General features: G+C 34.2%; 1 protein-coding gene across 1 annotated transcript; it reads left to right on the top strand.

The window, feature by feature from the left end:
- The first annotated feature begins 2,209 nt into the window (after positions 1 to 2,209).
- LOC107761381 (vesicle-associated protein 4-2-like) lies at positions 2,210 to 9,117 on the top strand. The gene is made up of 7 exons (XM_075237301.1): positions 2,210 to 2,607; positions 4,771 to 4,841; positions 5,572 to 5,653; positions 5,755 to 5,873; positions 7,966 to 8,043; positions 8,177 to 8,296; positions 8,785 to 9,117. The coding sequence occupies exons 1-7, from the start codon at positions 2,325 to 2,327 to the stop codon at positions 8,842 to 8,844; spliced, it is 813 nt and encodes a 270-aa protein (XP_075093402.1). The 5' UTR covers positions 2,210 to 2,324; the 3' UTR covers positions 8,845 to 9,117.
- Positions 9,118 to 13,016: the final 3,899 nt, after the last annotated feature.

Genomic DNA, 13,016 nt, shown 5'->3' with positions numbered 1-13,016 from the left:
TTAATTCGTGACATATACGTTACGGGTTTGAATCGCAAAAATAGTTACTAATACTTGCATGGGTAGATTGCATGTATCATATTCTTTGGGGTGTAACATTTTCTGTGTGAATACAAAATGTTTGTACACCAAGGAGATTAATTATAATTCTAGATAATGCTAATGGGGTAATGGTATCTCCTTAACTTTTCGCCAAATTGTAGCGAAAAGGAAAAGGATTGGACACTTTTTGCACTAGAGGGCCACATGGGAATATCATAAAAAAGATTTGCCTATGATGTTCTTTTCATTAAATCCTAGAATATATTCTGGCGTCTAGCATCAATGCATGACACTAAATTATGCCTTTCAATGCATGCTCAACTTTAATTTGAAAGCTTTGGATCCGCCTGTTGTTATAATGAGTTCTTTATTAACTTCCTCTTTGGACCAAAGTAAGAACATGTCTACAAATATATATAATTTGCTACGTTGATTGACATTTAGAATTTCATGAAACCCTTCTAATTTCTTGGAGAATCCTAAGCTTGGCTTCGAGGTGTTGAGAGGAATTGGATTCGATCTCAATGCTTCCTAATCTATGTCTGAACCCTAGACCATTTAACTAACATATTAGTCCAACATATCCCGTGCCTTTTAATAATAATAACAATAATAATAACAATAATAATAATAATAACAACAACAATATATTATTATTATTATTATTATTATTATTATTATTATTATTCCAAATTCACCGGATCACCGATTCAGATTGAGAGAGATATGCTCCATACTCTCCATCAAGAAATTTTAATTCTCAAGATTTAAACTCAACAACAACAACCCAGTGAAATTCCATAAGTGGGGTATGGGGAGGGTAGTGAGTACGCAGACCTTACCCCTACCCCGAGGAAATAGAGAGCGTGTTTCCGAAAGAATCTTAGCTCAAGAAGACGAAAAAAAATAAATTCATCAGTACCATCAACAAAAAAACATAGAAATATTAACAGCGACATAAGAACCCGAAAATAGATGGAAAGTAACAATAACAAGTAAATAAGGCCCTATACTATGGAAAAAAGAAGAATAGTGTGAACACAACATTAACCACTAGCAATCTAAGACGAAACCCTATCAGGCTAGTCTCACACCCGGTACGAAATAGAAATTGCTCAACTACCTCCTAACCTACAACCCTAATGCTCGACCTCCACACCTTCCTATCAAGGGCCATTTTATCGTAAATCTGAAGTCACGCCATGTCCTGCCTGATCACCTCTCCCTAATACTTCTTAGGCCGCCCTCTACCTTTTCTCGTACCCGCCAAAGCCAATCGCTCACACTTCCTTACCGGGGCATTTGAGCTTCTCCTTCGCACGTGCCCGAACCATCTGAGCCTCGCTTACTGCATCTTGTCATCCATAGGAGCCATGCCCACCTTCTCCCGAATAACTTCATCCTAACCTTATACATCCTAGTGTGCCCGCACATCCACCTCAACATCCTCATTTCTGCTACTTTCATCTAGTTCTTAATTGGCCAACACTCTTCCTCATACAACATGGCTAGCCTAACTATCGCTCCGTAAAACTTACCTTTGAGAAACAGTAGCATCAGGACTCCAGATGCTAACATCCATTTCATCCACCCCACCATATACGGTGTGCGCATCCTCGTCGATCTCCTCATCCCCTGGATAACCGACCCTAGGTACTTGAAACTGCCTCTCTTGGGGATGACTGGAGATGACTTGTGTCAAGATTTAAACTCGAGACCTATATTTAAGGACATAACACATTATTCTTCTTTTCTTATAAGAATTAACATAAATAGTTGTTCACTTAAATTAATTACACTGTTAATAATCGATGAATATATATATATATATATATATATATATATATATAATTGTGCATATTTATGTATACTGATTAGAAAAAATAAATAATAAATCATGTCAGCTAGGCTATGTACATCCAAATGAGAGAGAAAGAAATGGACGAAAAAAGTTATTAAAAAAAAGGAATAAAAAAGAAATACAAAAAAGGAGGAAGCCGAAGAGGCAAAAAGCAACAGGAATGGAAATGGACCAATGAGGAGAAGCAAAGGCAGCATATATATTTAAGATTCAACTTTCTGTTTAAACAGAGGCACAGCCAAACCAACAGCAATAACTGTGTCACACTCCCCATACAAATTATGACAACAACCCATCATTCCCACGCTATGTAACTCGCATCCTATGACCCCCCACCCACCCACCACTCCTAAATGCTCTGTCATTCACTACCAACCATTTGCTTCTAAAACCAAAGTGCTTAATTAAGAGAGCAGGAACAATGGCACTTGCTAATGAGAAATCTGTGTCTGATGGCAAGATTTGGGGTCTTTGTAAACTTCCATTTTGGCATTCAAATAGCAGCTCAGTCGCTGCTTCCTCTTCTTCTGTTGCTTCTTCTTCTTCTTCTTTTAGGCAACAACAACAACAGCATCTCAATGGCATGTCTGTGGATCATCATTCTAATGTTCATGCTTCCCTTAAGGTTTCTTCTGTTGCCAAATCCTTACTTCCAACTCGTCGCAGACTCAGTCTTGATCCACAAAACAAGCTCTATTTTCCATGTATGTTCACCATTTTGGCTCTTTTTATTTTCTTTTTTTTGTTGGTTATTTTGGCTATATATACCCATCTAATTGTTTGTCATGAATTAGACCATATCCACTCTGATATGGCATCTGTTTTATGTTTCCAATTGCATAATTGGTTGATTTCTCATCACAGGTAATTTACTTATTTTGCTACTTTTCTTTTGCTTATTTGTCTTAATTTTGGATTTAACAGAAGGCAGAATATTGTCTCATAGACGCTTGTACTTTTTTGGTTTTGACATTCTGATCCTCCTATTTTAAAAAGTTTCATCCAAACACTTGTAATTGTTCAAACCTATGTTTTAAACCCTTTTGACCTCATGTGTTCTTCAAATGCGTGACATAGATGACATGCCCACGTCAGATTTTCTATAACAGATAATTTATTTTTTATATTATTTAAAAACTCTAATCTGTCTTTTTTCCATTTCACCATTCTCTCCACCTTCCTCCTCCCTTATTCTCCACCATTCACCAGACCTTTACCACCACTTCAACACAGCATACAAGTAATAATGTTTCATAATGAGTTCATCAAACTCTTTGCACTTAGCCACATTATTATGTACCAATTTAAGATTTTAATCAACTAACATATTCTTCATGGAAATTCTACTATTCAGAATCCAGAATGGCAGCCTCAATAACATCAAATGGTCCCGTCGATGACCACTCTTCAACTCCCTTTATTTTTCGAACCCAGCTCTTAAAATTTGCCTCACCACCAATGGCTGTGATCCCTCTTCGACCGCCATTTACCTAAAAAGCTTCTTCACAGCCGCATTCCATCGTAGCACTACCAATCACCCATAAAAATTCTCAATCAGAAATGACTCGCCAAAAAAATCATCACCGAAAACTCCACCCAAAATTATTTGAGATTCCTCTAGCGAAAAACTTACCATAAAAGGATTCTGTTGGCAATCTTCTTTCGCTTTTTCTATTTCTTTTGATTGCAAAAGTTCGTCTTGAGAAGTCGTGGAAGAAAATGAGGGAGGTGGGAAAGAAATTTCTCACTATAAATTCTTCAATCTGGGGCGACGAGGGTGCTACTAGTGGAGAATAGCTATGTTGCAGTGGGTTTTGGGGTTTGGGGGGGAGTGGAGGAGCGGCGGGGAGAGGAGAATGTGAAAGAGAAAGCCCTCTTTCACCTTTTTTTCTAATTTAATTTTTGTCTTTTCTTTTTATCTTTTCTTATTTTAATTATTTCTTGGTTTAAATATTTGCGTGAAATACATGTATTTTGTCCAACTCATCTGTCAAGTTGCCACATAGACATGGTCAACGGTCAGACGAGTTTAAAATATTACTTTTGAACAACTATAAGTGTTTGGATGAAACTTTATGAAATAGAAAGACGGAATGTCAAAACCGAACAAGTATAAATGTCTATAAAGCTATTCTGCCTTAACAGAAAGAAAATTTATGCATTACTTTATCTTTACTGAAATAGAAGGTTGATTGCGATTCTGAGAATGATGTCGATATGCAATTTATAGAATATATTTAGCTGCTTCATTAAGAGTCTACTTATGTTTATTAATTTACTGGCCTAATATTAACTACTGCCTCCGTCCCAAATTTATGTGACGGCGTTTCTAGATGCGGAGTCATGATTTGAACTTTATGGATCTTGGACAGTGAACTCAAGTGTTAATAACTGAGTTTTAATTTTAATTTTTGTATAATATTTAGTGGATTTATTAACACATATGTTAACTAGTTCTGTCCTGGACGTTTCACTGGGCGCGGAATTTACGAAGGAAAAAAAATCTTTTGAAACTTTAGGTCTAAAACCTGTGTTATACATTTTTGTGGCTATAAATCATTTCCTTGAGAGAAGTTTAAATCTAAATTATTTCAAAATACAGAAATATGTCATTCTTTTCGAGACAAACAAAAAAAAAGTGTGTCACAAAAATGAGACAAAGGGAGTATATCTAATTCTGTTTTGTACTATGTTTTGGATGAGACTTGACTATTTAGTTGAAGTAATCATTCTTACGCCTTATTTACCAACAAAAAAAAAGAATAGTTCTTATGCCTTAAAGACTGTCTTTCTATATTTGTCTATTTATTTTGTTCTTTTCTGTATCTATTGGATTATACTTAATTCTTTTCTTATCCCTTTTGAAGATGAGCCTGGCAAACAAGTCAAGAGTGCTATTAGAATTAAGAACATTAGCAAGAATCCTGTAGCCTTCAAGGTACATTACACTAGCCTCATTTTCCTGATATTTTCTTGTTTTAGTGGTTCTAACAGTTCCTACTTTATTAATCTGATGTGAAATGTGCTTAGCACCTAATATTCATTATGTCAATTTGCGATCTCCATAATTAGTGCAACAAATCACTTTAGTCCCCCACTAGGCCAACTTTTCTGAGTTGGGTGATGATAGTACTCATGCTTTAAAGACAATCTGCTTAAAGGTTGGCCTTTTTTGTTAATATAATAGAAATTCTGGCCATTAAATACTAAAATGATGATGAATTCTGGTTAGTGGGTAACGTATCACTATGGAAGGTGAAACTGGATCTTTCAAAGAGAGAATTTGTCATATTTGTCCTTTGCAAGTTATACTATTTCTTGGCATGCATCTTCTGCATGTCGTTCATAATCAGGCCAAAGCAATTTTTTGATCAATGACCATAAGTCTTAACACTAACAGCCAATTAATCATGTGTAAGTTAAAAATAAAGTTGACTTTAACAAGCATCATTCTGTGTATTAATTGGATGTGATTAAACAATACCAATCGTATTTGGATTAATTAATATAAGATAGATGCTTTATTACAGACATTTGCTCCTTCTTTTGGTTACGCAGTAACTGACATGCATACTCCTTTTTCTACGAAGAAATCTTTTTGTATCGTTATCAGGTTAATATTGCTATTCACAAATATTTCTTAATTTTACTTCATTGTGCTATCTCAGTTTCAAACAACTGGGCCGAAAAGTTGTTATATGCGGCCGCCAGGAGGTACTCTTGCTCCTGATGAAAGCCTTATTGCAACTGGTAACATCTACTCTTGGCCTTTTTTTGTCCTTCTGTATAATGTTAATGAAAATAGTTGCTTATTGCTGTTTTATTGTGCTAATATATCACCTAATTAACAGTTTTCAAATTCGTTGAGCCACCTGATAATAACGAGAAACAAGTTGGAAAGAAGAGCAGGGTCAAGTTCAAGGTTATGAGCTTAAAAGTAAAAGAGGACGTGGATTATGTGCCAGAGCTGGTAAGTGCTAAATGATGGTTTGTCCCTCCCATGCATTGACAAATATATCCTCTCATGAAAGTGAATAACCAGCTCAAAATCAATCTCAGCCTTTGAAAACTTTATTTCATTCTTCCCAGTAATTCAATTATTCTTCTCGAGTTCTTAGTCTGTAATTGTTGGTACAGAGAAGTGAATATCCTACATATTTGACCTATTATCCCTAAAATATAAGAAAAAGGAAGAGAAATCAACCACGTGCAGATGGAAATGTTGAATCTAATGAAACCAAAAAGGCCTTAAATCCCTAAGTCCCTGAGATCAAAAAAATTTCAGGGTCACCCTTTTTTTCTTTTAGATGGAAAATGAATATGAGAACTTTTTCAGGGTCATGCTAGAAGTGGCATATTTCTTCTTATGCTGTGATTAGTTTCCTTTAAAGTTTAGTTAGAATAAGATCAAATCATTGATCATGTTTTCGTCCTAATACTCCTCTTTTTAAGGTGTCACCATTTAACACGTGTCCTTTCTCGTTTCTTTTCCTTTTCGTTTGAAGGTTGTAATAATGCTATAGCTAAAGTTGTTGCACCACTATGACCATGCAATATATATTAGGAAAGTAAACCATCCACCACTAATGAAGAGAATTATACTGAAGGTTTTAGGGCATTTGTCTACCATGATATGAAACTCTGATCCCAAAAGAAACATATTTTCCTTCTTATTTTAGAAAATATATGTAGAAAAGACTGAAATGGTCCTGACACTGTCCTCATTTCTGAATGCTGTTTCTGCTCTTTTAAAAATCTCTCATTATGAGATAGGGAGGATTTGCCGTGGTCTCCTTCATGTTCAAATGATATATGTCCTCTTTAGATCAGCTTCGGAAATCAACTCAGTATAGGGTACTAATTTGTTTAATCATTGGATCATATGATCCGTATCAACATATGTTGCTATGGATTCAAAAGTGTCATGTTTGCTGCAGTGGATAGATATCCTCTGATAGAGATGAGAGCACTAATATTAAGTTGTTTGTGAACGTCTTTGTCCAGCAAATCTGTAAAGCATCACATCAAGTTGCGTCAAATGTGAAATTCCATCTCCAACAATTTATTTTAATTTCTTCTCGTTCTGCAATCTTTGCCACAAGTTTGCCACAAGTTTTATATCCTAATCATAGGCGCCGATGATTTCCAGTTAGAAGAAATACAACAACATACGATACTCCCACATAGTATGGTCTGGGGAGGGTAGTGTGTACGCAGACCTTACCCCTACCTCGTGGAGATAGAGAGGCTGTTTCTAATAAACCCCCGGCCAGTTAGAAGAAATAATGTGAAAAATAATCAATCCTTAAAGGGAATTCAGCTCTTGTTGCCAGTAGTTTATACTTTTTTCTAGTGTATTTGAAACATTTAACTCATGTACTTTCAAGTTTCAACTGTACTTTTGATTCTGGAATCACAAGTATTGTTGATGTTCTTTTGCATTTTACAATTTTCTCCATGATGGTTAAAAGCTTGACTGTAATTCCTTTAGTCGCGGGCTAGACATTCTTCTAGATATCTTTACTTAAACCGTTCTCAAAATACAAGAATAGTGGAGCTAGTAGTGACACTCACTATTTATATACTATCATATTGTTCACCGGACTTGACAAATAATGGCACTTCCTTCTCCATAAAACTCTATTCATAAATGAAATTCCTTTCAATTTTATTGATATTGCTCGATTTATTGTGTTTTAAGGACCGACTCATGTTAAAAGAATAATGGATTGTATCCATCTTTTATTATCAATTTGGCATTTTGTGTCCAACATCTTCTATTTTTGAGTCTAGGCTATTAAAGTTTTTCCTTTTTATTGTTTTATGAATTCTACAGGCGAACTAAATCTAAGTGATAATGCAAGCAATTATTGACTTTGCACTACTAAGAAAAGAAAAGCGAAGAATAATTAAGTAGATGTCTGCAAGTTGTTTTCCTCTTCTTTTTTTAATTTAATTTACTTCTATTTCCTTTTGTGCACCCCTTTCGTCTAACTCGTTTAAAAAGTGGACCTTTTGACACTTGAAATGCTTGATTTCATGCTAACAATGATTTTAATCAGTTTGATGAACGGAAGGATGACGTGGCAGTTGAACAAGTACTGGGTGTTGTTTTCCTTGATGCTGAACGCCCTTGTCCTGTAAGTAGGTTTTCTCCACCAATTTTGCTAATTAGTTGAATCAGATTTTTTGTGTAGTCTGTTTCTAGTAATGTAATTGTCTAAAGGTTTATGTGGAAATGGCTCTAAGGATTTCGTGGCTCATTTTCCTTAGGCACTCGAGAAACTTAACCGCCAGTTAGCTGAAGCTGAGGCTGAGGTCGAGGCACGCAAAAGGCCTCCAGAAGATACAGGTCCAAAGATTGTTGGAGAAGGTCTTGTTATAGACGAATGGGTAAGTTTTCTTGACGCTAGTACGATCCTATGTTGAATGCTCGGTTTTTACATTACAAATCAACTGCATTTCCTTTTTAAAAAAAAAATCTACTGCATTTAGAATCTTCTTTCTGATGCTCTTTGATTGCTCATAAAATTGTATAACGGGCCTCGTCCCAAACCACTAAGGAAATGGTGAGATAGCTCAGACAACCTTTTTTTTTCCCTCGAGTTAGCTCATAAATATTGTGCCAGTACATAACTGGAGCCTCAAGTAATAATTACAAAGTAAAGAGGCTTAAGTAATAGTTGTTGTCGTTGTAATACAAGGCAAGAAGCACTATAGTGGAACATAAAACAAGGAACTAAATCTGTTTTTCTTCTTTACTGATCTGGGGTACAAAGAATTGTCTGGAAAAATATCCGGCTTCGTGCTTCGGATCGTGTAAAAGTATCATAATCAACATGACTTCTGTACTAATATACTATGTGTTTTTACTATTTCAGAAAGAAAGAAGGGAAAGGTATCTTGCGCGGCAACAGGTTGATGGAGTTGATTCAGTATAGAAGCTCTCTTTTCCGTGGATGCATGGTTAAGAAGAATTTCTATGATAAGCAACTGAATTTTTTCATACTACTGCCTGCAAATTTAGAGAACAGTTTAAGAGGTATACAGAAGCCAGTATTTCTTCTAAAAAGTTGAAATTGATGTTTCGTGTTACTCTCAATCCATTCGATCCTGGATCCTTGCCTTTTAACTTTTGCTTGTATATAAGAGAAAACTCGCAAAGTTCCTTCCATAATTAATGAACAATTGCCTCCATTCTGTTTCTTTCCTTATTGATTCTTTAGGTTCTCTGAAACTTCTAAGCCTGTAGTTCTTACAAGCCATTTTGCACTTCTGTCATAATGCACATAAGTGAGCTTCTTCACAACCCCTTGCAAACGTTGGACCATTGATTGTAATAGTTTCAATTTATTTTCATGTTTAAGACTAGAAAAGATATTCCATTTGATATTGTTGTTGTTTTTTGGTTTTAGCTGAGGGTCTACCGGAAACAGCCGCGCTGGCTTCTTGAAGGTAGGCGTAAGGTCTGCGTACACACTACGATGGTTCTGTTATTGTTGTTGTGTTGTTGTTTTTTGGTTTTCTCCTAAAACAGATAATAACTCGAATTGCTTTCTCCCTATCTTCCAATTTTTTGGGTGAGAGTTTAAAGTTGTTCTATAATTATAATGAATAAATATACTGAGGATTGCAAACAAAACAAAAGAATTAGTGATACACAAAGGTTGCTAGGTGAATCAACATTCTCCTCTGCAGATGCTCTTACAGTTCTATTAACATGATTTTGTCTTGCTTATAATAATATAATAAACCAGAAGTACTTAACTTTCATTGAAGTTGAAGAAGAGAAAGCAATGATAGAACAAACACTCTGAAGATGCCTTTTAGTATAAAGTAAGTGCCTTTTCAGGGTGTCTAGCTTTGCAAAATTCAACTTTTGAAGAGATGTGGCGAACAGATAATTTGGGACCCTGTGGTGATTATTTGAAATTATTAGGTGGGCGTTTACATAAGAATCGCAAAATTCCAAAATAGGTGGAAAAATTTTTCAAATGAAAATGGTATTTGAAATTTTAGAGTTGTGTTTGGACATGAATATAATTTTGGATTGTTTTTGAAGTTTTGTGAGTGATTTGAGCGAAAATTCGAAAATTTTCAAAATATATCTTCAAGTGAAAATTAAAAATTTTATGAATAAACGTTAATGTCGAAAAAAAAATGAAATTATTTAAAAAAAAATAAATTCTTAAGTTCATTAGATTATTGATCTAGAGAGCTGGAAAGCAGGTAGGTATATACGCTTAAAGGCAATTTTGGTATTAAAAACAAGAATATTACTATTAACTAAGTACAAGTTGCTTAATATTAAATGATTGATGAATTGGCACTGATGGAGTTTAGATTTAGATGAAGATATGGCGGAATTATTTAAACCATCTTGAACTGATATAATAATTTCTCAAATCTTTTATACTTTATATTAAATTGAGATTTCACTATCATAACCAAGTAGTACAATGTTCTAAACAACACAAGAAAGAGAGATCTTTTTCTTCTATGTTGCGATAGTATAAGTGATTCTATTTTATCTTAAGTTTGTTTTTTAAGGACTTCTTGAAGTGGACATGTGACCTTGCACATAGTGGATCGGATATATATGATATTGGGGGCTTTTTGGTTGATATGAACAAAGCCGTTGAAACATTACTCTTTAAATGTTCATGAAAAGGACTGTAAGCACTTTACGATTGATAAAAGTGCAAAGGCAAAGAGGATTAAGAAAAACACTAGAAGGTTCACTCACAAAAGCAACAACACCTCATTTGTTTTGTCAAAGTGGACCTAAAACAAATACAGTAACAAAAAAAATCAATATTCGAATCAGAATCGAATTCTTTTTTACTGTCAAGTTAATATTTTATGATTAGTTATCGACTTCCGAGAAAAGAGTAGAATAATATGACCAAACTTAGTGTAGTCATGTCTTAAACACAATCCTAACGTCCGATAATTTCCTTTTTTCTTATTCCTACCTTTGGGACATGCGATGGTGATTACACGAGGTATCACTTTAAATAAGGTAATTCCCACAATATTTAATTTGTATTAGAATATACGGCATTCTACGTTCTAGTCTCTATTATTTCACATGCCGTATTCGAATTTATTCATTATCCATTAGCAAATTATTTTTCACATGCCACTTTGGCTCAGATAATACAACAGTAACCTAAATCTAATTTGGAAAACGAGAGAGAAGAAAAGTACTAAATCCCAGACTCCAAATGTTGAGTTTCAATTTTGTCCATTTAAGGCTATAGGTCGTTCCATACTTTAGTTACATATACAAATGAAGCACAAGGATTATGAGCAGCTTACAGAAAGAGGGAAAAAAAATAGAAATGGTGTTTTTCTTTTTCTTTTTTCCTTTTATTTAGACACATATAAGTGTGCTAGCGTACCAGCTGAATTAGATAAGCGATCACCGCAGCTTTTCGAGTCGAACAATTATTCATTATCGTTTTCTTTTTTCATCGTTGCTCATGCAGTTTAACTTAGGTTGAATATACAAGTGACATATCAATCTCACTTGTAGGTACAAAAAAGGGTAGTACTGATAAAATAGTTTCTTTTTTAATTTATTCCAAAAACTATTACCTATTTAAAAATAATTTAACCAATTTTTTAAATTTACTTTAGGCATATTTTAGATCATATTTTATATTCCTTAAACCCAGGGATGTACATAGGTCGGGTTGGTTCGGATTTTCTAATTACCAAACCAAACCAATTATATCGAGTTATTAAATCTAAATACCAAACCAAACACATAAAAGTCGGGTTTTTTAATTTCGAATTTTTCGGATTTTCGGGTTTTTTCGGTTTTGTTTTTCATAAAGTCTTCATAGCACAAAACATAAAATTTGTGCTCCAAATATTTCTCTAATCCTTGTAAGACAGAACTATATAAGTTGTTTTTCAATAAAATAACATAAATATGAGATAAGTCATGGCCTTACACTAAAATATTCAACAATAAAGACAATAATATCGCATAAAATAAATATTATTAATAAGCCATAATAAAAACAAGCATATTTTAAAATTACGACTAATAAGTACTATTATTTGCATGACTAACCACTAAAAGAAAAATAAGTTATACATTTTATCTAAACCATGGAAAAACTAAAAAATAGATATCCAACACTATTTTCATTCATAGTACAATTGAATTGAATGTCTTTTATTAGCATTAATATCGATTTGATTTTGGTTTAGGATTTATTTGAGGTACTTAACATTTATGGACTATAAAACTTATTGGAGCATCCAAAAATTATAAGCCCAAACTTGAAATAATACGTTAAAAGATAAAATTATGAAAAAGCTTAAGAAATATTTATAAACTACACTACAATAAATATTTTTATGTATTAAATATATTTAAAACTTCTATACATATAATGTCGGGTTGGTTTGGTTTCGGTTTGACTTTTTTTAGTTAAACCAAACCAAACCAATTATGGTCGGGTTTTTTTTTCCAACACCAAACCAAATCAAACTAAACCATAGTCGAATTGTTTTTCTCGGTTTGACTCGGATTATTGGGTTGGTGCGATTTGTCGGTTTCCTTTGTACACCCCTAATTATTTGAAAATACAGGGGCGAATCTACGTGCAACCAAAGGTGGTCAACTGACCACCCTTCGCCGGAAAATTATATTTCGTATAAGGTAAAATATTACTTGTTATTGATTAAAAATAGACTTTGAACACCCTTACATAGCCCACTGGCAAAGGTTTGAACACCCTTGTTGAATTTTCTGGCTTCGTCACTGTCTATAGGTCGAGTAAAGTTATTTTTGTATGACCTAGAGCTAGTTTACAAGTTCGAGCCGTAAAAACAGTCACTAATGCTAGTCTTAGAGTAAGCTTTCGATGTTACAGCCTTAGGAATTCGATCAGACCTTACATGAATACGACATATTTTATACATTAGTTATCCTTTTCTTTTTTTTTCCTAAACATGCCCCTACTGGCTACTTATCTCCGGACACGAAGAGGCAACTGATATTTACTTGTACTTACGCCTGTAGAACAAAAAGGAGTCAAGTCTAGCACGTGATGGCCCATAGGTGAAGCACCAACTCTATGGAGCCCAATTCGTT

The sequence above is a fragment of the Nicotiana tabacum genome, chromosome 2 (assembly GCF_000715075.1).
Source record: "Nicotiana tabacum cultivar K326 chromosome 2, ASM71507v2, whole genome shotgun sequence".
Lineage (NCBI taxonomy): Eukaryota > Viridiplantae > Streptophyta > Magnoliopsida > Solanales > Solanaceae > Nicotiana > Nicotiana tabacum.
The sequence above is the reverse complement of the archived record's forward strand: the minus strand, read 5'-3'. Positions and strand labels throughout refer to the sequence as shown.

What these genes read in the sequence shown, in the direction of transcription:
- LOC107761381 (XM_075237301.1), top strand. Translation starts at nt 2,325, where the DNA reads ATGGCACTTGCTAATGAGAAATCTGTGTCTGATGGCAAGATTTGGGGT. An exon ending in AAACAAGCTCTATTTTCCAT is followed by an intron (nt 2,608 to 4,770) that starts GTATGTTCACCA and finishes TCCCTTTTGAAG; the next exon opens with ATGAGCCTGGCAAACAAGTC. An exon ending in ATGCTGAACGCCCTTGTCCT is followed by an intron (nt 8,044 to 8,176) that starts GTAAGTAGGTTT and finishes CATTTTCCTTAG; the next exon opens with GCACTCGAGAAACTTAACCG.